This window comes from Cetorhinus maximus, chromosome 2 (genome assembly GCF_964194155.1).
Source record: "Cetorhinus maximus chromosome 2, sCetMax3.hap1.1, whole genome shotgun sequence".
NCBI classification, from domain to species: Eukaryota; Metazoa; Chordata; class Chondrichthyes; order Lamniformes; family Cetorhinidae; genus Cetorhinus; species Cetorhinus maximus.
The window spans coordinates 37,835,496-37,863,484 of record NC_135880.1 but is presented as its reverse complement, the minus strand read 5'-3'; the positions used below and the strand labels follow the sequence as shown (position 1 = coordinate 37,863,484).

General features: G+C 42.5%; 1 protein-coding gene across 1 annotated transcript in view; it reads right to left on the bottom strand.

Annotated features, from left to right (window-relative positions):
* tbca (tubulin cofactor a) overlaps positions 1-27,386 on the bottom strand; it is an 83,750-nt gene extending 56,364 nt beyond the window's left edge. Inside the window, exon 1 of the mRNA XM_078563412.1 lies at positions 27,243-27,386. Coding sequence (XP_078419538.1) covers positions 27,243-27,295 — 53 coding nt within the window. The 5' untranslated portion in view covers positions 27,296-27,386. The remainder of the gene's footprint in view (positions 1-27,242) is intronic.
* Between the last annotated feature and the right edge of the window lie 603 nt (positions 27,387-27,989).

Here is a 27,989-nt window from a genome sequence, read left to right as displayed (position 1 = left end):
TCTCCTTTGCTTCCACCTATCACTGGCCTTCTATCCACCTTCATCTCTCCCACCTCACTTAAACACTATACATTTCGCCAAATTTCTACTCTTTAGTTCTGGAGAAGAGTCATCTGGACTCGAAACATTAACTCTGCCTTTCTCTCCACAGATGTCAAGCCTGCTGAGTTTTTCCAGCAATTTTTGTTTTTGTTTCAGATTTCCAGCATCCGCAGTATTTTGCTGTTATGAATAAAAATGTTTGTTTTTAGAGGATTAAGTACTTGAGGGGATTTAAATGTTTTGAGTGGGCCTTCACGAATGAGATTTTTTATATAGTGAAGTTTGTAATAGATATTTAGAACTTTATTTTATTTCATCTCAACATGGCTCCTGAGGTCTGGCCAAGGGGATACTAGCTAAGTTGGCATGAAGTGTGTAAGGTCAAAGGGTGGAGGACGGGAGTTATGAGTTGGCACAAGGTTGGCATGGAGGGTATGAGAGGCCATTGAGGGGAACTGGGGGGCACGAGTTGGCATGTAAGGGCATGGGGGTTGGTATGAGGGGTGAGGGCTAGACGGTCCAATGTTCAAGAAAACAATTGGAACAAAGTCCCAGAGATTCAAGGCAAGCATTTTAAACAGCCCGCCTTGGTATTTGGCAGCCCCTGTAGCTACCTCTGATTTGCGTCCAGGGAAGGCGGATGTGACCCCAGGCCACACACCCCTCCCCACCCGGAACAAAGATCCTGCCATTTGGGGCACTTTTATTTTCACTGCCTGGGCCAGCATTTATTGCCCATCCCTAGTTGCCCTTGAGAAGGTGGTGGTGAGCTGCCTTCTTGAATAGCTGCAGTCCATGCGGTGTAGGTACACCCTTGGCACTGTTAGGAAGGGAGTTCCAGGATTTTGACCCAGTGACAGTGAAAGAATGGCTACACATTTCCAAGTCAGGATGGTGAGTGACTTGGAGGGGAACTTCCAGGTGGTGGTGTTCCCATGTATCTGCTGCCCTTGTCCTTCTAGGTGGTAGTGGGTTTGGAAGATGCTGTCCAAGGAGCCTTGATAAATTCCTGCAGTGCATCTTGTAGATGGTACATACACAACACTCATAGTAGCAGCAGTATGTGGTGCCAATTAAGCGGACTGCTTTGTCCTGGACGGTGTCCAGCTTCTTCAGTGTTGTAGGAGCTGCACTCATCCAGGCAAGTGGGGACTATTCCATCACATTCCTGACTTGTGCCTTGTAGATGGTGGACAGGCTTTGGGGAATCAGGAGGCGAGTTACTCGTCGCACGATTCCTAGCCTCTGACCTGCTCTTGTAGCCACAGTATTTATATGGCTAGTCTAGTTCAGTTTCTGGTCAACGGTAACCCCCAGGATGTTGATAGCTTCAGTGATGGTAATGCCACTGAATGTCATGGGACGATGGTTACATTCTCTCTTGTTGGAGATGGTCATTGCCTGACACTTGTGTGGCGCAAATGTCACTTGCCACTTGTCAGCCCAAGCCTGGATATTGTCCAGGTCTTGCTGCATTTGGGCATGGACTGCTTCAGTATCTGAGTCGTCGAGAACGGTGCTTAACATTGTGCAATCATCAGCAAACATCCCCACTTCTGGCATTATGATGGAAGGAAGGTCATTGATGAAGCAGTTGAAGATGGTTAGGCCTAGGACACTACCCTGAGGAACTCCTGCAGTGATGTCCTGGAGCCGAGATGACTGACCTCCAACAACCATAGCCATCTTCCTTTGTGCTAGGTATGACTCCAACCAGCGGAAAGTTTTCCCCAATTCCCATTGACTCCAGTTTTGCTAGGGCTCCTTGATGCCAAACTCGGTCAAATGATGCCTTGACGTCAAGGGCAGTCACTCTCACCTCACCTCGGGAGTTCAGCTCTTTTGTCCATGTTTGAACCAAGGCTATAATGAAGTCAGGGGCTGAGTGGCCCTGGCGGAACCCAAACTAGACATCAGTGAGCAGGTTATTTTTAAGCAAGTGCCGCTTGATAGCAATGTTGATGACCCCTTCCCATTACTTTACTGATGATCGAGAGTAGACTGATGGGGTGGTAATTGGCCAGGTTGGATTTGTCCTGCTTTTTGTGTACAGGGCATACCTGGGCAATTTTCCACATAGCTGGGTAGATGCCAGTGTTTTAGCTATACTGGAACAGCTTTGCTAGGAGCGCAGCAAGTTCTGGAGCACAAGTCTTCAGTACTATTTCCAGAATGTTGTCAGGGCCCATAGCCTTTGCAGTATCCAGTGCTTTCAGCTGTTTCTTCATATCACATGGAGTGAATTGAATTGGCTGAAAACTGGCATCTGTGATGCTGGGGACCTCCAGAGGAGGCCGAGATGGATCATCCACTTGGCACTTCTGGCTGAAGATTGTTGCGAATGCTTCAGCCTCATCTTTTGCACTGCTGTGCTGGGCTCCTCCATCATTTGAGGATGGGGATATTTGTGGAGCCACCTCCTCCAGTGATTTTGTTAATTGTCCACCACCATTCACAACTGGATGTGGCAGGACTGCAGAGCTTAGATTTGATTTATTGGTTGTGGGATCGCTTAGCTCTGTCTATCACTTGCTGCTTATGCTGTGTGGCACGCAACTGGTCTTGTTTTATAGCTTCACCAGGTTGACACTTCATTTTTAGGTATGCCTGGTGCTGCTCCTGGAATGCCCTCCTGCACTCTTCATTCAACCAGGGTTGATCTCCTGGCTTGATGGTAGAGTGGAGGATATGCCAGGCCAAGAGGTTACAGATTGAGTTCGAGTACAATTATGCTGCTGTTGCTGATGGCCCACAGCGCCTCACGGATGCCCATTCTTGAGTTGCTAGATCTGTTCGAAATCTATCTTATTTAGCACGATGGTAGTACCGCACAACACGATGGATATCCTTAATGTGAAGGCGGGACTTCGTCTCCGCAATGACTGTGCGATACTGCTACCAATACTGTCACGGACAGATGGATCTGCGGCAGGCAGGTCGGTGAGGATGAGGTCAAATATGTATGTTTTTCCCTTTTGTTGATTCCCTCACCACCTGCAGCAGACCCAGTCTAGCAGCTATGTCATTTAGGACTCGGTCAGTAGTGGTGCTACCGAGCCACTCTTGGTGGTAGACATTGAAGTCCCCCGCCCAGAGAACATTCTGTGCCCTTGCCACCCTCAGTGCTTCCTCCAAGTGATGATCAACATGGAGGAGCACTGATTCATCAGCTGATGGAGGGCAGTACGTGGTAATCAGCAGGTGGGTTTCCTTGCCCATGTTTGACCTGATGCCACGAGACTTCATGAGGTCCGGAGTTGATGTTGAGGACTCCCAGGGCAACTCCCTCCCGACTGTATACCACTGTGCCGCCACCTCTGCTGGCTCTGTCCTGCCGGTGGGACAGGACATACCCAGGGAAGGTGATGGTGGTATCTGGGACATTATCTGTAATGTATGACTCCGTGAGGATGACTATGTCAGGCTGTTGCTTGACTAGTCTGTGAGACAGTTCTCCCAATTTTGGCACTAGCCCCCAGATTTTAGAAAGGAGGACTTTGCAGGGTAGACAGGGTTGCAACTGCCATTGTCGTTTCCAGTGCCTAGGTCGATGCCGGGTGGTCCGTCTGGTTTCAGTCCTTTTTTGTGTCTTTGTAGCGGTTTGTTACAACTGAGTGGCTTGCTAGGCCATTTCACAGGGCATTTAAGAGTCAACCACATTGCTGTGGGTCTGGAGTCACATGTAGACCAGACCAGGTAACGACAACAGATTTCCTTCCCTGAAGGACATTAATGACAACAATCGACAACGGTTTCAAGGTCACCATTGGACTTTTTTAATTCCAGATTTTTATTGAATTCAAATTCCACCATCTGCCGTGGCGGGATTCAAACCCAGGACCGCAGTGCATTACCCTGGGTCTCTGGATTACTAGTTCAGTGACAATACCACTACGCCATCACCTCTCCCTTTTTGCCGAGGCAGGTGTGATGAGTGGGACATTTCCTGGTTCGACATACTCGCCTTGAGGGCGAAAATCCAAGCCAAATTATGGCTAGCATTTAGTCCTCAACCAATGTGACTAAAACACATCATCTGGTCAATATTCTTGTGAGACTGTGCACAAACTGGCTGCTGAATTCACCTTTATTAGAAAATTAACAATATTTCCAAAGAACTTAATTGGTTATAAAGCACTTTGAGGTATGAGGACATGAAAGGTGCTATATAAATGCAAGTTCTTTCTTGCTATCTTCACAACCTTCTCATCTCTCTCTTCCACCATTCTCCACTCCTTACCCTTCTCTCTTCTTTCCCCCAATCTCCCCTCTCTCCCATTCCCTCCTGTCCTTACAGTCTCTCCACTCCCCCTCTGCCTCCTATCCCTTCACTTACCTTGGTTCAATTGTCTTCCTGCCCGTTAACCCTGCAGCCCCTGAAAATCCTTAGTCTTGACTCCTGATGTACAACATTGCAAGAGATCAATTAGTGTATACAGGTTTATGCAGATCCTTGAATTGGCCAGAACCCAGTTTCAATCCCTGGTCCATACTAAGTTAACAGTATTCAGCCAGGCAGTAGCAGTAACGCTTGAAAAGAAAAAAACTTGGAAGCGTGCATGGACAATTGGGAGAGGTGAAATGTGCAGAATTACAACATCCCCATGGTCAAAGAGCCTGCTGATTCTTACTGTCAGCATTTACATTTGAAAGAAACACTCCGTATCAGAAAGCTGCAAAACCTGTGAAACCATACGGTACCGTAGGACCACCTTCAGGAAAGTGGAGAAAATGTGTTCTATTTTGTGGGGCTTTTTTTATAAAGATGCGGGGTAAAGAAAGATGTCATTCGATGGAACAGGAATATATGTTTTGAATATGAATTTTCATTAAAATTATTTTTATAATGATAAAACATAACAATGTTTGTAGGTGCAAGATTAATATATAATGGATGAATGAAACAGTCTAAAAGTGAACAGTGCCCTCAAGTAGAGTGCATACCTCCACCACACTGTGTTAACTCAAGATATTACAATTACACAGCTTTCCCTTGAGGCTTTTCTCTGCCTGATTCATGCTCTATATCTACAAAGCTGATTTTTTTTATTATTAAAGGGCTTCCACCTCACGGAGGAGACTTCAAGCCAATCCACATCCAACAACTTGCTCCAAAAACACTGCTCAAATTTTGATAGCTGTGACAAATTCCACCACAGCAGCTGTGACAATCTATGACATTCTAAAACAGTCATTCTAAATAAAACAACCCACAACATTCTTAAAAAAAAGTCAATTTGCCCCATCTCCCAGTGTTAATGGATCGTTTAAAAAAAATTCCAGGATCGTCAAAAACTAGTCAGTTCTTCCTTGGGTCATACCCTACCTGTGTACCAAGCTTTGTTGAAATCCAGCAATTAATTTTTGAGATATATTGTTTACAGATGAACAGACTAACAGGGGCAAAAACATTACATCCACCCAGCCTGGCTACAACCAGCTTTGCTCTTCATTCATTACCTGTTATACCTTCCTACCTGCTCAGCAAGTTTCTTAATTCTCTTCTTCCTCTGGAAACATATCTAATTGTGTCCAGAACTCATTCATATTATTTGATTCAAACTCTGTGGGAGGGAGTTATTAAATAGACAGACAAGTGCATACATAATGGAATTCTTGCCCTGAAAATATAGAAGTTCCTCATAAATTAGCTCAACTTTAAAGTCCAACTTGGAGAAATATTAAATTCACAAGAACGTAAGAAATAGGAGCAGGAGTAGACTATATGGCCTGTCAAGCCTGCTCTGCCATTCAACACAATCATGGCTGATCTAGGGCTTCAACTCCATTTTCCTGCCTGCTCCCCATATTACAATTCCCCAAGAAACCAAAATTATTTGTTTTGTTTTAAATGTTCCACTATCCTTTAGATGATGACCATTACAGCGCTTGTGCTAATTTTCAAAGCATTACAATCTCAAAAATGTTTTATGACATGCACATACTGAAAGCTTCCCAAATTCAAAAAGTGCGAATAAAATCATGGCCTCAAAGCAGACAGCTTTAATAACTTTTAGCCTTTGGTCACGAACAGGTTTAAAAGTGTCACTTGCTATTATTTCAGCAAAACAATATATATTTAAAGGCAAAACCTTTCTAAACCTATTTCAAGTATGGCCAATTTTACTTGTTCATTGAATGTGGGCATCGCTGGCAGAGCCAGCATTTATTAGCTATCTCAAATTGTCCTTGAAGTGGTGGTGGTGAGTCACTTGCTTGAATCGCTGCTGTCCTTGTGTTGGTGTAGGTAACCCACTGTGCAATTAGGGAGGGAGTTCCAGGATTTTGGCCCAGCGACAATGAAGCAACAGCAATATATTTCCAGGTCTGCTTGATTTGTGACTTGGGGGGGAAACTTGCAGGTAGTGGTATTCCCATGTGTCTGCTGCCCTTGGCCTCCCAGGTGGTAAAGATCATGGGTCTGGAAGGTGCTGCTGAAGCAGTCTTGGTGAGTTGCTGCAATGCACATTGTATATGGTACACACTGCAGCCACTGTGTGCCAATCGAGGAAGGGAGTGAATGCATAAGGCAGTGTCAATTAAGCAATCTTTGTCCTGGATGATGTCAAGCTGCAGGAGTGTTTTTGGAGCTGCACTCATCCAGGTAAGCGTAGAGCATTCCATCACACTCCTAGCTTGTGTCTTGTAGATGGTGGACAAGTGTTGGAGAGGCGGAAGGGGAGCTACACAACACAGAATTCCCTTCCTCTGAACAGTATCTACATAGCTGGTCCAGTTAAGTTTCTGGTCAATAGTAACCCCCAGGATGTTAATGGTGGGGGATTCAGCGACAGTAATGCTGCTGAATGTCAAGCACAGAAAGTTAGATTCTCTTTTGTTGGAGATCATTGCCTGACACTTGTGCGGCACAAATGGTACTTGCCACTATTCAGCCCAAGCCTGAATGTTGTCCACCTCTTGCTGCGTATGGACATGGACTGCTTCAATATCTGAGGAGTTATGAGTGGGACTGGGCAGTGCACAATCTTCAAAACATCCGCAGTCCTGACCTAATGATGCAAGGAAGGTCATTGATGAAACAGCTGAATGTGGTTAAGGTTACCACATTGCCCTGCGGAATAACTGCACAGTTGTCCTGGGGCTGAGATGATTGACCTCCAACAGTCAAAACTATCTTCCTTTGCGCTAGGTATAACTCCAACTAGTGTAGAGTCGCGCCCCCCACCCCCGCGCCGAATCCCACTGACTTCACTTTTGCAAGGGCTCCTCGATGCCACAGTTGGTCAATTGCTGCCATGATGTCAAGGGCAGTCACTTTTACCTTACCTGTGGAATTTAGCTCTTTTGTCCATATTTGGGATTATTTATTGGGATGATTGAGGAGATGGTGTTAATATATTCCTACATTATTTTGATGCAAATCAGTTTCAAGGCTTTCCTCACTAGGGAGCGATGTCTCAAAAAGGTGCTGTCATCAGCATAACTCAAGTCTATTAATTATGCATTATGCTCTTACGGATACTTGTATGGGCTTTTTTTTTAAATGGCCGATCAATGTGAATTAATTTCAATTCAAACTGAAGTTTTCCAAAGCTCCAATCATTAGACGAGTAATCCAGAGGCTCAGCCTAATGCTCTGGGAACATGGGTACAATTCTCACCATGGCAGCTGGTGGAATTTGAATTAAATTAATAAATCTGGAATATAAAGCTAGTCATAGTAATGGTGACCATGAAACTATCAATTGTTGTAAAAACCCATCAGGTTCATTAATATTCTTTAGGTAAGGTAATCTGCCATCCTTACCAGGTCTGGCCCACATGTGGCTCTCAACAGAGTGAACAGAATGTTCAGCACCATTCGCAACTCCTCAAATACTGAAGCAGTCCATGTCCAAATGCAGCAAGACCTGGACAATATCCAGACTTGGGCTGATGAGTGGCAAGTAACATTCGCACCATACAAGTGTCAGGCAAATACCATCTCCAACAAGAGAGAATCTAACCATCGCCCCTTGATGTTCAATGGCACTACCATCACTAAATCCCCTATTATCAACATCCTGGGTGGGGGGTTACCATTGACCAGAAACTGAACTGGTCAATATAAATACTGTGGCTACAAGAGCAGATCAGACGCTAAGAATCGTGCGACGAGTAACCCACCTCCTGCCTCCCCAAAGCCTGTCCACAACCTACAAGGCACAAGTCAAGAGTGTGATGGAATAATCCTCACTTGCCTGGATGAGTGCAGCTCCAACAACACTCAAGGAGCTTGACACTGTACAGGACAAAGTTGCCCGCTTGATTGGCGCCACATCCACAAACATTCACTCCCTCCACCAACAACGCAGAGTAGCAGCAGTGTGTACCATGTACAAGACGCACTGCAGGCATTCACCAAGGCTCCTTAGACAGCACCTTCCAAACCCACGGCCACTACCACCTAGAAGGACAAGGGCAGCAGATAGATGGGAACACCACCACCTGGAAGTTCCTCTCCAAGTCACTCACCATCCTGACTTGGAAATATATCGCCATTCCTTCACTGTCGTTGGGTCAAAATCTTGGAACTCCCTTCCTAACAGCACTGTGGGTGTACCTACACCACATGGCCTGCAGCGGTTCATGATGGCAGTTCACCACCACCTTCTCAAAGGCAACTAGGGATGGGCAATAAATGCTGGCCCAGCCAGTGAAGCCCACATCCCATGAATGAATAAAAAAACTACCCTCTGTAATGGCCTAGTAAGCTACTCAAGGGCAATTAGGAATGGGTAACAAATGCTAGCCTTGCTAGTGACACCCATAAACATGAAAGAGTAAAGAAAAAAAACTCGCATTTGCTTGGATGGATGGAAGCACAACACCCAAATAGCTTTACACCATCCAGAATAGAAGAATTCACATGATCAGTATCAAACACTGGACTAAATAAACATGGGCAAATATTTTAAAAATCCATGCACAATGTTCCCAAACTTGGATTCTGTGTCTCATTTACTCGAGGAAAAATTCTATAAAGTATATTTCAAAGACAATCGACTTCACAGTACCTTCCTATTAAAACCAGGTCAGTTGTTTTCTTCGTACAGCATTTCAAATGTCCCAGCAACAAAAGAACCATTGCATATTTAATTCATCTCTACAAACTTCAATTCTGTTTTGAATCAGATTTTTTTTAAAACTCTTTCACGTGGGCGTCGCTGGCTATGCATTTTTGTTCATCCCTAATTGCCCTTGTTCAGGAGGCATTTAAGAGTCAACCACATTGCTGGTGATTCTGGAGTCACATGTAGGCCAGGCCAGGCCAGGTAAGGACAGCAGATTTCCTTCCTTGCCGTAAATCTTTTTAAGCTTTTAGACTTTTAATTCCAGATTTTTATTGAATTCAAATTCGAACCCGGGTCTCTGGCACACTAGTCCAGTGACAATGCCACTATGCCACCTCCATTCAGCATTTTTGGTAAAGATCATTACACATACTTCAGCCTCAACCATTCACCATATTTATTATCAACTCAGATTGGGATAGAGAGTCACATATCTAAATTTGCCGATGACACAAAGATAGGCGGCATTGTAATCTATGCAGTTGGAAACAAAATCTATCAATGCCTCTTTGTAATTTAAGTTAATGGGCAAAACTGTGGCAAATGAATTTCTATGTAGACAAACGTGAGGGCATCCTAAGGGCAAAATAGGGTACTTTCCAAATGGAGAAAAGCTAAAAGCAATAGAGGCCCAGGTACATGGATCATTAAAATGTCATGACCAGATATAGAAAATAATCAAAAAGGTTAAGGCCTTTATATCTAGAAGTCTAGAATAACCGGGTTAGAAATTGTGCTTCAGCTATACAAAGTCTTGATGAGGCCACACCTGGAGTAATGTGAGCAGTTCAGAGAACCCCACTTTAGGAAGGATATAGTGGCCTTGGAGAGGGTGCATTGCAAGTTTACCAGCATGACACCTGGACCCCAAGGGTTAAATTATCAGGAGAGATTACACAAACTAGCATATTCCTTAAAATTTTGACAGTTGGGGGTGATTTGATCACAGTTTTCAAGATATTAAGGGGAACAGATGCAGTAGATAAAGAGAAACTATTCCTGTTGGTAAGGGGGTCTGGGATCAGGGCCTTAGTCTAAAAATTAGAGCCAGACCTTTCAGGAGTGAAATTAGGAAACACCTCTATACACAAAAAGTGGTAAAGGTTTGGATTTCCCTTCCATAAACAGTAATTGATGCTAGATCAATTTGTTCATTTTAAATTAGAGTTTGATAGGTTTTTGTGATCCAAAGATATTAAAGGATATGGGGCAAAGGCAAGTACATGGAGTTAGGTCCCAGATGAGCCATAATCTCACAACAGCGGAATATGTTCGAGGGGCTAAACGGCCTACTCCTATTCCTTTGTTCTTATCAAACACACATATACTGGTCTCCATCTTTATTGAGGATGAGAATATTCATGGAGTCTGATCATGAGATTGCAGATTGAGGCGGTATACGGTTCTGCACAGCATCTAGTCAGTGCCTAGTTTTGAACTGCTAGATCTAATCCTAATATATCTCACTAAGCACATTGTAGCGCTACACAACACATTAGAGAATATCCTCAGTGTGAAGACAGAATATAGTTTCCACAGGGACTGGAGAAAAAAATAAATCTTATTTCTTCCCGTAACGGTAGAAATGGCAAAGGGTTCTTTGCTATTAATCAATACCTTCTCCCCATTGGTATATAATGAAAGGTTCTTTCATAGTCAAGGCTCAGATGTGTAATTATGGTATGCCAACAACATTTAAATATGAGTGTTAAAAGAATGTTACAGATAAACTAAAAGGATTGCACTGTGAATTGTTTTAGGCTTATTCTAATCTACTGATGTCAGTTTGGTTTAATCAACACTAAACTATCAGCCTAAATTAGCACCACACTGACAGTTTTTTTTAGCCTTGTGTATACACTATAGATTCTAAAACCTGTGCAGATCACTATGAACTGGTCCCAACCATACCCAATCAAGACATCACTAATGTTGCTTCAGTCAATTTTAAAAATTAATTTATAGGCAGCTCATAAAGTTTAAAATTTTGATTTCAATTCCTTTAATTTATATGGCAATCGTGCATTTCGTGATCATTGCACTGGCTTGTCAATCACAACCGCCATTAAAAGTCACATGAAAAAAAGCAAAAATACTGCAGATGTGAAATATGAACATAAATTTAGCCCTCATTGATACTATTAATGCAGTCAAATGAAATTGCACTCCATTATCAGATATATCTGCTACATATGAAGCATTTCACTTGAGCTGGATGACCTACCATGGGATTTACCAAATGGCAGAACATGACAACTTGCATCATCAGTATGTTATTCATCTATTTGGTGAATGTCACCATTTTTAAAAATCATTTATAAACTTATCAACATGGCTTAATAGAAATTAGTGATAGAGTCATTTACGACACACATTCAGCCCATCAAGTTGCTTAAGAACAAAAAGGAATGTGACTATCTTTCTACCTGGAAAACAGTGGCAGAACCAGACAGAGTCAGCATGGATTTATGAAAAGGAAATCGAGCCTGACAAATCTACTAGAATTTTTCGAGGATGTAACTAGTAGAGTTGATGAGGGGGAGCCAGTGGATGTGGTTTATTTGGGCTTTCAGAAGGCTTTCAACAAAGTCCACATAAGAGATTGGCGTGTAAAATTAAGGCGCGTGGGATTGAGGGTAGTGTATTGAGATGGATAGAAAACTGGTTGGCAGACAGGAAACAAAGAATAGGAATAAACGGGTCTTTTTTGGAATGGCAGGCAGTGACTAGTGGGGTACCGCAGGGATCAGTGCTGGGACCCCAATTATTCACAATATATATTAATGATTTAGATGAGGGAATTAAATGTAATATCTCCAAATTTGCAGATGACACAAAGCTGGGTGGGAGGCCCAGCTGTGAGGAGGATGCAGAGATGCTTCAGTGTGATTTCGTCAAGCTGAGTGAGTGGGCAAATGCATGGCAGATGCAGTATAATGTGGATGAACGTGAGGTTATCCATTTTGGTAGCAAAAACAGGAAGGCAGATTATCTGAATGGCTATAAATTGAGAGAGGGGAATGTGCAACAACACCTGGGTATCCTTGTACACCAGTCGCTGAAGGTAAGCATGCAGATGCAGCAGGCGGTAAAGAAGGCAAATGGTATGTTGGCCTTCATAGCCAGAGAATTCGAGTACAGGAACGGCTGCAATTGTACAGGGCCTTGGTGAGACCACACCTGGAATATTGTATGCAGTTTTGGTCTCCTTATCTGAGGAAGGATGTACTTTGTATAGAGGGAGTGCAGCGAAGGTTTACCCGACTGATTCCTGGGATGGCGGGACTGACATGAGGAGAGACTGAGTTGATTGGGATTATATTCGCTGGAGTTCAGAAGAATGAGGGGGGATCTTATAGAAACCTATAAAATTCTAACAGGACTAGACAGGGTAGATGCAGGAAGGATGTTCCCGATGGTGGGGGAGTCTAGAACCAGGGGTCACAGTCTGAGGATATGGGGTAGACCATTTAGGACTGAGATGAGGAGAAATTTCTTCACCCAGAGAGTGGTGAGCCTGTGGAATTCGTTACCACAGAAAGTAGTTGAGACCAAAACATTGTATGCTTTCAAGGAGGTAGATATAGCTCTTGGGGCGAAAGGGATCAAAGGGTATGGGGAGAAAGCAGGAGCAGGCTATTGAGATGGATGATCAGCCATGATCATAATGAATGGCGGAGCAGGCTCGAAGGGCCTACTCCTGCTCCTAGTTTATATGTTTATTAACTATCTGCATGTCTCCCACTTCAATTGTTTTTGTCTGTCTTTATATTAATCTTCAATCTTTCCTTCAAACCTTTTCCATGAATGGCTCTTACATGCTCTTACACCTTCATCTCAATCTCACTGTTTCTCCCTTTCCAAGTCTGTTCTCCCTTTCCAAGTCTGTTCTTCCTTCTGTACATCTCCCACTCACTGTATGCGTCACAGTGTTTCTTTCCCTTTGAATGTCTTTTCTCCTTCTCAAGCCTCCCACAGACTTTTCTTTTAAATGTCTCTTTCTCCTGTACACTTAACACTTTTTTTTTCTTTCACCTCCCCTCTAAGGCCTGGAAGCAAAGAGGTTCAGTCCCATTGATAGCAGCAGCAACGATTCCATAACTTTCTGGGTACAAAACCACAATTTTCTTCCTTGGTATTAAGTGTAACTGTTAGAAGGCTGCCTCCATCAGAAACATTTCAGTCTAAGTACAGGCTAGAAAAACAGTCCAATCCCCATCAACATTATCAAATTTTCTTGAAACACCAGTTTGCCGGCCTAGTTTTATATTTTTCTGGTAAAATTGGAAGATGCACTTGCAAGAGAATGCAGGGCAGCTGGTGTTTATATCAATCCTGGTCTTGGTCCCAGTAAGTCCTTTACTGAAACACTGAAAGGGAACTTTTCGGAGTTTAAAAGACAATATGTGGGGGCTATAGAAACCAGGGAGACAGAGCATGGGAGTATAGCAGTAGTTAAAAAAAATGCCTTTATAGTTCAAAGACATTTTAAACTCTGTTCTCATGAGAGTTCTTCCTACAATTTCACAGGTACTTTTAAAAAGCTGAAAATTTGTAAACTATATAAACAAAAACTGCTTACATACAACTATGTTAATCATTTTTAAAATAGTGTTAGCTCTACTCAATATCACAAATTCCCACATTATGGTGTTCTCTAGGTTAACTAAAACTTGTCAGTTTTTCTGACACAATGAGTTGCCTTCATCTACCAATCTGGATGTTAATCTGCATGTGCTTCCATAGAGATGTTAACAAAAAAAGCTATTTGCATGGCAAATAGTTATGTTCAGTGAATGTTCTAGACCAGGGGTATCCAGCCTTTTTGCGTGAGGGGCCACATTTCAATTTTTCCCTCACGGGGCTGGGAGAAAATTTTGGAAAGATAAAGCATTAGAAATTTATCTTTATTAGCTTACTTTCTCGTCACAATATTGAACATTGATTTAGTGAGATATCTAGCATTGTAGCCACTACACCAAGGTGGTAGGCGATTCCTAAATGACTCAACACTGCTAAAACAATTGGAAAAACTCAGCAGGTCTGACAGCATCTGTGGAGAGGGATACAGTTGACATTTTGAGTCCGTCAAATGTATCCTTCTCCGCAGATGCTGTCAGACCTGTTGAGTTTTTCCAGGTATTTTTGTTTTTGTTCTAGATTTCCAGCATCTGTAGTATTTTGCTATTATCTGCTAAAACAATTCTTGAAACCTCTTCCACCACCCCCCACCAATCACCGAACAGGCAGCCTCTCCCCACCCACCCTCCACCTGAGCAGGCAGCCTCTTCCTCAAAGCCTCGCTCCTTCTCTGCCTACTTCCTGCCTCTGTTCAAGTGTTCAGGCTTCAAGCTGAGTATCGTCACTCACCTTCCCACTACTCACTGCTCCTTCAATCACAGGCTGTTTCGCCCCCCACATTTGCTACTGATAGGCACCTGTGAGCCTTTTGGAGGAGCAGTTCCTTGCAGAATCTGTCACTTCCACTTACCTGTATTTTGAACACTGGTCTGCAAGCCAGATAGAAACCCTTGGCAGACCGGACTCTAGCTGTATGTTGGAAAATCCTGGGTTACACAATTCAAATGTCATAAACTGTTTCTTTTTCTTTCAGGTACTGCCTGAACTGTTGTGTATCTTCAGCATTTTCTGGAGATGAAAGATGAGTTCAGAACAGATGTAAATGGCAACAGCAGAACCACTACCAGCTCTCCAAGAAAATGGCAGCAGTAGTTATGATCTGAAGTTACTGAGCTCTGTGTTGAGGCCAGAAGGTTGCAAAGTACAAAAATCAAAGATGAGGTCATTTTAAGTGTTGAGGGGCAAGTATTGAGCAGGGCACCAGGAGAACTCCCCCGCTTTCTCAGAATAATGGCATGGGACCTTTTACAACCATCAATGGGATGGCTTTGGTTTTGGATCCCATCCAAAAGTTTGGCACCTCAGAACGTAGCATTCCTTCAGTGCTGCAGCATCAGCCTAGATTTTGTGGTCAAGTCTAAGGTCAGCTCACACTTCCAAGATTCTCCTGGGCAGAAGTATACCGACTTCATCCCTCTCTTCAGTTACTATCTGAGGCTAAACCAGACCGTTCACAACCTTGGCTTCCTACCCGTCCTGAAATGAACTTCCAATCACATATACACGCCATCACCAAGGCTGCCTACTTCCACCTTTGAAACATCCCCCATCTTCAACCATGCCTCAGGTGAACTCCAAGGAAGTGAGAGTGGCAGTAGAGGACCGGGGTATTGCAAATATTAGACATCCTTTTAAAAAAGGGGAGTGGGATAAACTTGACAACTGCAGATCAGATGCCTAATGTTGGTGATGGGGAAAATAAGAGACAATAAACCAGGTCAAAATTAATCAGTATTTGGAAAAGAACGGGCTAATAAATGAAACACACCATATCTTTGTTGAAGGCAAATTGTGTTTGACTAATTTGATCGAGTCCTTTGAAGTAATCGAGAGGGTTGATGATGGTACTGCAGTTAATGTTGCATATACATCAAATGCCTTTTAAAAGCCCAAAGTACCATATAATAGACTTCATAGCAAAATTAAAACCCATGGAATTAAAAGGGGTAGTGACAGCATGAATACAAAATTGGCTAAGGTCAGTGTTCCCCGCAAGGTGTACGCATGCATAGTCGTGCACCCACCTACCCACCTAGAAGGTACTGCAGAGACTGGTCACGGTTGTCCTGTTTAAGATAATTTGTATGTGCAAAAAAAATTCAAAGGCACTACACATTGAAACAAACAGGTCACACTAAGGAACAGAAGAGCAAAGAGCAGTATTGAATGATAAAAACAAAATACTGCAGATGCTAGAAATATGAAATTAAAACAGAAACTGCTGGAAAAACTCAGCAGATCTGGCGGCATCTGTGGAGAGAGAAACAGTATCAACGTTGAGTCCGTATGACTCTTCTTCAGAGCTAAAGAAAAGTAGAAATGTGATGGATTTTATAATGTTTAAGAAGGGGTGGAGCGAGATAGAAGGCAAGGGATAGGTGACAGCTAAGGAGCGAGTAACAAAGATGTCATGGACAAAAGACAAAGGGAGTGTTAATGATAGTAGTAAAAAGTAAAGAAGGTGCTGATAGTGGCATAAAGGTAAAATAACAGAAGGTGTTAATAGCAGAACAAGGGTCAGCACTCTGAAAAGCAAAACATAAAATAAAATGACAGACGACTGTGTGTGTGTGTGTGTGTGTGTGTGGTGGGGGGGGGGGCGTTGTTCAGGGAAAAAGGATAAATAAAATGAATAAATAAATGAATAAAATCTATAATTAAAATAAATAAATAAAAAAGGGGTCAAGAGGGGGGAGACAGTTCATGGTCTGAAGTTGTTCAACTTAATGTTAAGTCCAGAAGGCTGTAAGGTGCCTAAATCAGAAGATGAGGTGCTGTTCCTTCAGTTTGCACTGGGCTTCACCGGAACAGACATGCGAGCATGGAGGGCAGAATGGTGTGTTGAACTGGCAAAGGACAGGAAGGTCAGGGTCATGCTTGCAGATTAAGCAAAGGTGTTCTGCAAAGTGGTCACCCAGTCTGCACTTAGACTCCCCAAGGTAGAGGAGACTGCATTGGGAGCAGTGAATACAGTGGTGTTGAATGGTTGTTTTTCAATCTGGAGGGAAGTGGTGTTCCCCAACAGTCAATATTTTAGGGCTAGTGCTCGTTTTGATATATATTAGTGACCTGAATATGGGCATAGAGGCCATAATTTTCAAAGTTTCCAGGCGACACAAAACTCAAATGTAATAATGACAGGATAGCAACACACTAGCAGGGCATAGACAAACTGGTAAAAAGGACACATACACGGTATATAAAATTTAATGTAGAGAAGTGTGAAGGGATTCATTTTAGTAAGAATAATGAGGAGAGGCAACATGAATTAAATGGCATAATTTTTAAAGGGGGTGCAGGAACAGGGAAACCTGGAGGTATATATACACACTCCCTTTGAAGATGGCAGGATAAGCTAAGAAGGTGTTAAAAAGGCATATGAATCTTTGGCTTTGTTAACAGTGGAATGGAATACAAAAGCAAGGAAGTTATGCTAAAGTTTTGTAAAATACCTGCTGGGCTCAGCTTTCCTAAAAACCACACTTTAGTAAAGATGTCAAGGTCTCAGAAAGGGTGTAGAAAGTCCTGGAAAATGTTCACAATTTGACTGATAAGTAGAAAGTTACATTTGTGCCAGAGAATCTAACCATCGCTCCTTGACGTTCAACGGCATTACCATCACTAAATCCCCCACCAGCAACATCCTGGGGATTACCACTGACCAGAGACTTAACTGGACCAAGCATATAAATATAAGAATAAGTCAGAGGCCGGGAACACTGCAGCAAGTAACTCCCCAAAGTCTATCCACCATCTGCAAGGTACAAGAGGTGTGATGCAATACTCTCCACATGCCTGGATGAATGCGGCTCCAACATGAAGCTTAATGCCAACCAGAACAAAGCAGCCCGCTTTATTGGCACTTCATTAACCACCCTAGCATTCACTTCCTCCATCACCAGCAGAAGCGTGAACCATCTACAAGATGCATTGCAGATACTTGCCAAGCTTTCTTCAATTGCACCTTCCAAACCCTGCAGCTTCTACCACCTAGAATGACAAGGGCAGCAGGTACAAGGGAACACCACCACCTGCAAGGTCTTCTCCAAGCTAGACACCATCCTACTTGGAACTATATTGTCTTTTCCCCACTATCACTGGGTCAAAATCCTGGAACTCCTTAACAGCAGTGTGGTGTACCCACACCACATGAACTGCAGTTTTTCAAGAGGGCAGCTCACCATCACCTTCTCAAGGGAATTAGGGAAGGGCAATAAATGCTCGCCTTGCCAGCATCACTTGCATCGCATGAAAGAATATTTTAAAAATTATTAGAATGTGTTATGACCACAGCAGGTGTTAATTGTTGAGCGAGCCAAATCCCAGAGGGAAACTTGGCTTACGGGACATACCCTTTTTTTTCTATATTCTGAAAACAAGAAGAAAATGTACTGATCTCAGCAGCAAGAAGTCCAGGTCCAGTATCACTTTTGGGGTTTTAAAAGTTAAAAGTAAAAGCTTTATTAACAAGAGGAAAAGAAAACTTAGGCACACAAGATTACAGTTACACAGTTAAAATTAAGTTTTACAAAACATTCCCCCAAAACACCCCCTACTTGGTCAGACTCACATGTAAGCACCTTCCAGGCAACACTCCCTTATAGATAAAAGCAAAATACTGCAGATGCTGGAAATATGAAATAAAAACAGAAAATGCTGGAAATATGAAATAAAAACAGAAAATGCTGAAAATATGAAATAAAAACAGAAAATGCTGGAAATATGAAATAAAAACAGAAAATGCTGGAAATATGAAATAAAAACAGAAAATGCTGGAAATATGAAATAAAAACAGAAAATGCTGGAAATATGAAATAAAAACAGAAAATGCTGGAAAACCTCAGCAGGTCTGACAGTATCTTTGGAGAGAGAAACAGTTAACATTTCGAGTCTGCACTACTCTTCTGAAGAAGTCGTGCGGACTTGAAACATTAACTGTTGCTCTCTCCACAGATGCTGTCAGACCTGCTGAGTTTTTCCAGCATTTTCTGTTTTTACTCCCTTATAGATGTTTAACTATAAAAATCGAGTAATATTACCCAAAGCAAACTGCTGAAGCTTTAATAAAAGCGTACCACAAGACCTCTCAAACTCTCTTCCACTCTGCTGTGGAAATCCAAGATTTCAAAAGAAGACTGCTCTTTGCAGCCCAAGACATTTCTGGTTTGACTGGATGGCTGATTCAAACTGCATCTTCTCCTAGCCTAGAGCTGTTTCCAGGAGAGCTTCTTCACATAGCAAACAAGCAACAGCCAAACCCCAAACTCTCCAGTAACTCTAAAATGCCTCTCATCTCAGGTTCCATTTTTCTCACACCTCTTTGAGAAGCCCATGGCCCTACGTAATGACTTCAGCATCATCACTACCCTTCATTGGTTAGCTTTGTCTTCTAGAATGTCGCTGAGAAACCGTAAGTGGTATGAGTACATTACCATTAAATCGTTATTAAATCATTACCAGGGCATCACTGCAGGAGTTCCTCAGGGTAGTGTCCTAGGCCCAGCCATCTTCAGCTGCTTCATCAATGACCTTCCTTTCATCAGAAGGTCAGAAGTGGGGATGTTCTTTGATGATTGCACAATGTTCAGCACCATTTGTGACTCCTCGGATACTGAAACAGTCCATGTCCAAAGGCAGCAAAGACCTGGACAATATCCAGGCTTGAGCTGACGAGTGGCAAGTAACATTCGCACCATACAAGTGTCAGGCAATTACCATCTCCAACAATAGAGAATCTAACAATCGCCTCTTGACATTCAATGGTATTACCATCACTGAATCCCCCACTATCAACATCCTGGGGTAACCATTGACCAGAAACTGAATTTGACTAGCCATATAAATACTGTGGCTACTAGAGCAGGTCAGAGGCTAGGAATCCTGTGACGAGTAACACACCTCCTGACTCCCTAAAGCCTGTCCACCATCTACAAGGCACAAGTCAGGAGTGTGATGAAATACTCCCCACTTGCCTGGATGAGTGCAGCTCCTACAACACTGAAGAAGCTGGACATCGTCCAGGACAAAGCAGCCCTCTTGATTGGCACCACATCCACAAACATTCACTCCCTCCACCACCGACGCACAGTAGCAGCAGTGTGTACCATTTACAAGATGCACTGCAGGAATTCACCAAGGCTCCTTTGGCAGCACCTTCCAACCCACAACCACTACCATCTAGAAGGATAAGGGCAGCAGATAGATGGGAACACCACCACCTGGAAGTTCCCCTCCAATATATTGCTGTTCCTTCACTGTCACTGGCTCAAAATCCTGGAACTCCCTCCATACAGCACTGTAGGTGTACCTACACCACATGGACTGCAGCAGTTCAAGAAGGCAGCTCACCACCTCCTTCTCAAAGGCAATAAATGCTGGCCCAGCCAGCGAGGCCTACATCCCATGAATGAATAATAAAAAACAGTGCACGACACGGCAATGACATAAACTCTTATCACTTTCTTACCCATTCAAAATTAACATTCTAGTCACACTCCAGCCACCGAAATATTATGAATGTGGTACTGCTATTCTCCAGAAACAGATCATCCTGCTCCAACCTGTAACACTTAATAATTGTTAGCTAACATTCTCAGTAATCAGGAAAAGGTGTTATATCATATCTTACATTATCACCACAAAAAATGACTTGCACTCATATAGCACCTTTCACAACCTCAGGATGTCCTGAAGCATTTTACAATCAATTAAGTCTTTTCTTTCCAAATGTAGGCTGCCGATTTGCACACAGCACCCACCCACGAGCTGCAATGTGATAATGACCAGATGATCTGTTTTCGTGGTGTTGATTGAGGGATGAATATTGGCTAGGACACCAGGTTTAACTTCTCTGCTCCTCAAAATAGTGGCTTGGATCTTGTACAATCACCTGAGAGGGTAGACAGGGCATTGGTTTAAAGTTCCATTTGAAAGATGGCACCTCCAGCAGTGTACTCCCTTAGCACTGCAATAAAGTTTCAACCTAGTTATTTGTGAAGTCCTGGAGTAGGATTAAAACCCATGACCTTCTGACTCAGAGGCAAATGAGCTAGAGCTGGCAGTTCCTGGAAAACTCACAGCATCAACCGATCACCCAGTTGTTGTCATGATCCTGTTAAGGACCATTAGCGTTTAAAGAAGAAATCCAAACGCCCAGTGATTAACTGATAGAACTATTACACAAGATCTCACTTTTTAAACAAAAACAAACTTTGTTGTATATAAGAATTAAACAAAGCAAGCACTATTAACATGACGCTATAGTTTATATCTACATATACCATCAACTAAGTTTTACTTTTTGCTTCACACCCCCCCTCCCCCAAGAATTCCCTTATATGTTACAATAATCTTGAAGGTGCATTCACTTCTCTAGAGACCAACCCAAAGGTATGCCACCAGCTCTCTGGAATTCAGTTTAATTCTCTTCAGTGTTCCAGCTATCCTCCAAGGCAAGATTCCATGGGGGGGCCTTCCATTAGCTTTTTGGCTACGTGATCCTCTGCCTTTTCTTTACAGGCCCCGTGACTGTGGATGTCTCAGCTCTTTGTTCACAATATCGGCAGATACTCAACTGCCTTCACACAGCTTTCCAAGCAAACTCTGTTGACTGCTTTCTGCCACAAGGCTCTGTGAGGACAACTGTTGATTTCTTCCACTAGCTGCAAACTAGAGCAATATTTTCCAGCTGCTTATCCCTCACAATGTCCAAACTGAGATTGAGCCCCACCTGCATTCCACGTGGTGAATGAAGAAGTTAGTATTTTCTCTACTTAATGGGCTGGTCAAAGTATCATCTGCTGTGGGGCTCCCTTAATCTGCAAGGTGCAGTCTGCTTCACAGCAAAGCTGCAACTGCCTCTATCTGTGCCCCAAGCTGAACCGTTTGTCTCTGTCAGCAAACACATTCACATTAATTAAACAAAAGAACCTTCTAACCAAGGCACTGCCCTGAATCGCTATCACTATGGCAATGTGCATACTTTGGCTTGGTTCAAAGATAATTGCAAATTCATTATTTTACCTTCAATACAACTCTTAGGTTCTGCAACCCATATGAATAATTTCTACCTCTAATGGAGTTTTATGACACTCTTTCTCAAAATTTCTAACTTATAGCTTCTTTTATGGAGATAACGATAGGCTTTACCACGAGGTCCAGGAACGGGTCACACATTGTTTTAAGTATTTTTTTTCACGATCAACTCTGACCTTGTAAATTAAACACAGGTTATTTTTTAAGTGTAATAAAATCCAAGCTTTTTTTAATTGCATTTACTTCAGGGTTATTACCAGTTTTTCAATCAAGATTTTCCATTTAACACTTTACTTGCTAAAACTAAAAGTTATATTCTTAAACATATAAACCATGAATCAGCTTTTCGCAACACTGTGCAGTCCAACTCTCAAGTCTCACCCTGTAGCACTTATTTCATTTATCTCTGTGATGTGATGTGCTATATACCTAGGTCTAATGGGAGAGTTGGCTGATTACCCCATTCAATGACTCCCCATTGGCCAACTGGATATCTATCTTCACACTTCAGCATCGAGTTCCTGATTGAGACTGAAACGTGCTTAGCTCAATCAACTAGGATGCTGGTCAACCAGACTTTCAAATTGTCTAGTTAAACTTCCAGAAAATAATTATCAACTCATGCACTCTAACATTAAGCAAGACATTCTCTTACACTAATCACAATTCTTATACGTGTTTCATTTCTACCAGTTCTAGAACGCCAGTCTTCAGTTACTGTAGCATTTTAAATTTACAACCATATTTTTTTTTACCTGAAATCAAAAGCAGTGAAAAGAATAAAAAAGGCTTGCATTTAAATAGCACTTTTCACAACCACTGGATCTCTCAAAGCGCTTTACAGCAATGAAGTACTTTTTGAAGTGTAGTCACTGTTGTAATGTAGGAAACGTGGCAGTCAATATGCACACGGCAAACTCCTAAAAATAGCAAATGTGATAATCGTTATATTCCGCAGCTGAGGTTACCACTGGACAAGCCCGATCCCAGGGTGGGACCCAGCTTGATAGATACTGACTTTTATTTGTTTGTTTAGATGCGTGGAGCGGGGCTACTGAACAGAGTCACCAGAATCAAATAACAAACTTTTAACAAAAGCATAAAACATTTATTAAACAAGATGAAATGTATTACAATACTTCTTCACCCACAACTATACCTTTACAGATATATACAGATTTGTAAGGGTAGCACAATTTACAAAAACTATCTTATACTCTAGTGTTCACAGTAAGTACACAGTCCATGTAAACCAATTGGTGACGTGTAGTCAGGCACACCACGCTCTGAAACCAAGTGACAGATGCCAGCTCAAAAAGATATGGATCTCTCCTTAACTCCCCCAGACGCTTGTCACATCGTGAGCCAATCAGCCTCATTGAACTCCATCTTTCACATGCTTTGGAATCTTCTTTCAAACCAGCACTTTCTTTCAGACGCCTTCTGCAAGGGTTCACACCTCCAGGGTTTTGAACTCTCCTTCCGATGTTCCTCTCCCCGGGTCACCACATGCATTCAAGCTTTCTTCCACGCACTCTCTCACCGACTCAGCTGTCAACAGTACACCACTGCTTCACATGCCCATAGCAAATATTACAGGCCTCCAGTTCTCTGTTTGGACCTTCTGGCCTCTTGCAAGCTGTTTTCTTTTGAGCTTGAAGACTTTCTCTGCCCCTCACTTTTAACTTCACTTAACAGGACCTTTTCCAGCTTCCTGTCCTTCCTTTGGCTAGAATGTCTGCTTGGGACTTTTTCCTGTTCCACTCCCCTGGATTTTGGGATCTTTTCTTTAGCTTGGGACTGGCTGGCTGTCCTCTTTGCTCCAGTCTCTCCTGGCAGCTACTTTCAAAACCAACTGAATTCAAACAGCTTCCAAATCAAACTGCTGTTTCTAGTTTCTTCTGTGTGTGTCTGTGGGAGGGAACTGCCTCTCTGGACCCCTGTTGCTAAACAACAGCCCAGTTTCCCTACTCTTGTTTAACTTAGCTGCAACAGTCATAAAACTTTTGTTAGAAATGTAGACACCTTTTAAAGTTAAACTAAAACTCAATTTGACTTTTTCTTAACACAGATACAGAAATACAAATTAAACTTAAACATTAAAGTTAAAACTCATTCCAACACCTACAAATACAACTTACTTAAACTATCCCTATTTCCTAACATAATGACCAGATAATTTTTTTGTGATGTTGATTTGGCCAGATATCAGTGATAACTCCCCTGTTATCCTTTGAAATTGTGCCATGGTATCTCTTACATCCAGCTGCACAGGTAGATGAGACCATGGTTTAATGTTTCATCTGAAATACGGCACCTCAGACAGTGCAGCAATCCCTCAGTACTACAATGGAGTTTAAGTGTGGATTTTTGGGCTCAAATCCTGGAGTAGGGCTTGAGCCCAGAACCTGGGACTCAAAGCAAGAGTACTACCAACTACCATGGCTAACAAAGTGAAAAACAAAACCTAATTTCATTATACATTGGATTTAACTCAAGAAAATAAAGCCATTGCCTTCCTAAGACATGATACCAATTTTTCAGTGCTTATTTCTCTCTGCCAACTATGATGGTTTTTTAAATTATTTAAATGCACTGAAAAATCAGTGTACTTTTGTTCTTCCTTAAAAATTTGGATCAAAATAAGATTTAATCATTATTTGGTGCAAAATGATGAACCAAGTCAAGATGTCCATTGCCCACTGATCTCAGGTATTGGGGCTCATTGCCCATTTGAAGGCATGTGGATAGAGATCTCCTTTTGAATTTGCAACATTTTTTTTTATTTCCCTGTGAAAGGCAGGAAACCCCTTCATCATGCTTGTAGGTTCATTGTAATCATTGTCATTGGTTTTCTCCAGGTTCCTACCTCAGCTGCTCATCCTGGGCTAGCATAGCTTTTCTTTAGTCTTGTGATTTACAACACTTCCACATACTAGCATTGAACCCTCTAGTCCCTTATTATTATTTCAACTTTCTGGTAACATTACCTTTCCTCTGTTGTTAGACAACCCAATTCTACCTTTCATTAGAAGATTACATTTATATTTGCTGTTTCATTCTGAGAAATTTTAATAGCCTATTTGGTCCGCGACTGAAATTTATCCCACTTTAGCTGTCACCAATTGTTGCTTTGTTCTTTCAACACCTGTGTTTGGGCAAGACAATAGATTCCAGAAGCATATAAGGAACAACTTTTTTTATATATATATTCGTTCATAGGATGTGGGCGCCACTGGCTGGGCCAGCATTTATTGCCCATTCCTAACTGCCCTTGAGAAGGTGGTGTGCTGCCTTCTTGAACCGCTGCAGTCCACATATTGTCACAATACCCACAGTGCTGTTAGGAAGGGAGTTCCAGAATTTTGACCCAGCGACAGTGAAGGAACAGCAATATAGTTCCAAGTCAGGATGGCGTGTGACTTGGAAGGGAACTTATATAGCACCTTTAACATCATAAAATGTCCCAAGGAGTTTCATTAGGGCAAAATTTGACAATAAGCCACATAATGCGATTTTGGAACAGATGGCCAAAGTTTCAAAAAGGTAGGTTTTAAGATGCATCTTAAATCAGGAAAGAAAGGTAGAGAAGCAGGAAGGTTTAAGGAGGGAGTTCCAGAGTTTAGGGCCTTGGTAACTGAAGGTACGGCCACCAATGGTGGAACGATTAAAATCAGGGATATGCTCAAGACACCAAAATTAGAGCAGTACAGAAATCTCAGCAAGCTAGGGAGCTGGAGGAGATTATAGATTGGGAGGGCAAGACCATGAAGGAATTTGAAAACAAGAATGAGAATTTTAAAATCTAGACATTGTTTAACCTCGATCCAATTTAGGTCAGCCGAGGAGAGGAATGACAGGTGGACGGAATTTGGTGTGAAATAGGACACGGGCAGAGCTTTGGATGACCACAAGTTTACAAAGGGTAGAATGTGGGATGCCAGCCAGGGATGCATTAAAATAGTTAAGTCTAAAGGGTTTCAGTAGCAGATAACCTGAGGCAACAGCAGAACAGGGTGATATTAGAGGTGGAAAAAGCTGATCTTAGCATGGTTGGAAGCACACCTCAGGGTCAAATATGACATCAAGGTTGTGAACAGGCTGTTCAGCCTCAGACATTTGCCAGGGAGAGGGATGGAATTGGTGACTAGGAATCAGATTGTGTGGCAGGGACCAAAGACAATGGCTTTGGTCTTCCCAATATTTAGTTGGAAGAAATTTTTACTAATCCAGTACTGGGTGTCAGGCAAGCAGTCTGACAATTTAGAGACAGTGGTGGGGTTGAGAGATGTACTGTTGATGTAGGGCTAGGTATTGTCAGCATACACGTGGAAACTGATACTACATTTTCAGATGATACCAAGGGGGCTGCATGTCGTTAAAAATATCAGGGGACCAGAAATAGATCATTTGGGGATAACAGGGGTAAAAGTGCAGGAGTGGGAAGAGAAGACAAGTCTCCTCTGAACCAAAACATGCATTCTTGAACTCTACTGATTTGGCGAAATTGTCCAAGTCTGAGGTTGGCATGCTGAAACTGTACAGTACTCTGATCAAGGTTCAGTTCTAACATCAACGAAAACAAAATGAAAAGAAAGCCACAAGATTGAACATTAACTTAAAAGAAAATATTCATTTCTTATTTTCAAAGGAGACAAATAAGAGGGAATATGAACAAGTTAATCCTAAGGGCTACTTCAAGATATATCACAAATGCAATGCAAAAGGTCAAAGGTACAAACTAATAAAAGACTAGCTTGAGGATTGATATAAGGAAGAGCATCCATAAACAAAGCATTAATAACCACCCAGAAACAAGCATAGTAAAGGCAAAAGCCCTGGAGTCACTGAAGTCACAATTTGTTACCACGATAAAGGTATCATACATTTGTTATGAGAAAATAAACTAGCTTTGCCCAACAGATTCCCACAGCTATCTTGGTTTCAATTTTAGAATCTAGTTGTTTCAGATGTCTGCCCTGAGTTCTCCTTTGTGACAGGACTCTGCAGTTGAAATTGAAAGATGACAATGATGGAATGCTGCTGCCCATTGCCTTTGGTGTGAACCCCTTCCCAAAACCCAAGCCAACTTGCTCGTGTAGCATTTGTACCAAAAACAGTGTCAGTAATATCTGCTCAATCCTTGGGTTTAATCTACCATCCATCTACAACAGCTCTTTAAATTCCATCAAAGCCAAGTGGGGCCTTGACACTGTCGTCCTTCAATCACAAAAGCCCAAAAACGAAATTTCGCCCCAAAATAAATAGCGGCTGAAGTGAGTCAGCAACTTTTGAGCTGGGGGGGGGAACCTCCGTCCAGCCTGGGCCTCGACCAGCGGCAGCAGCCTGGCCGCTCGGAGGGCCATGTAAGGAGGTGCAGCTCAGCACTCGAGCCGGCCACACGGCCCAGGAGCCGCTATCTCCTTCCTGCTGAGTTACATTTCCACTCACCGCTTCACCACGCCGGTTTTGATTTTTATCTGTCGAGTTCTGGGATCCGCCATGCTTGTGTTCCTAGAGGAAACGGTGCAAAATGTAACCGGAAGTCGCGCGCCTCACATTCAACTGTCGCCACTTCGTCACCGGGAGAGAGCGGCGCGCATGCGCGCACAGTGCCCTCGACCACCTAGCTCCAGGTGCCATCAACATTCTACAATGTTATGTTGACTCTGCACAGTGCTTCTCAAGAAGATCTTTTCAAATGGATCTGTAATCACGGACCCCAACCCTTTTAAATTAAAATAGGATATATGAAAGTGCTGCACGCAAAGAGTTTCTAAAGAACGCTTGTAAGAAAATAAGCGTTGAATAGGTGATGGCCACTGTTGTAGGGTGGCCAAGTTGTGCTATTAATGATAGAGTTGAACTGTAGACACTTCTTGGGTGGAAACATTAAGTTTATTTACAATATGCTCAGCAGCAACTACACATTTGCATTCAACTCCAACATTATCTCTACACTGACTGCTGAGGTAACCTGCACCTAGGCACTTTACAGCCTTCCGGGCTGAATATTGAATTCAACAACTTTAGATCTTAAACTCCCCCTCCCCCCATCCCCACCCCATTTCTTCCCCCTCCCTTTTGTTTTTTTCAATAATTTATATAGATTTTTCTTTTCCCACCTATTTCCATTATTTTTAAATCTACAACTAATACCTTGTCAGTCTTTCCACCCCACCCCCACTAGAGCTGTAC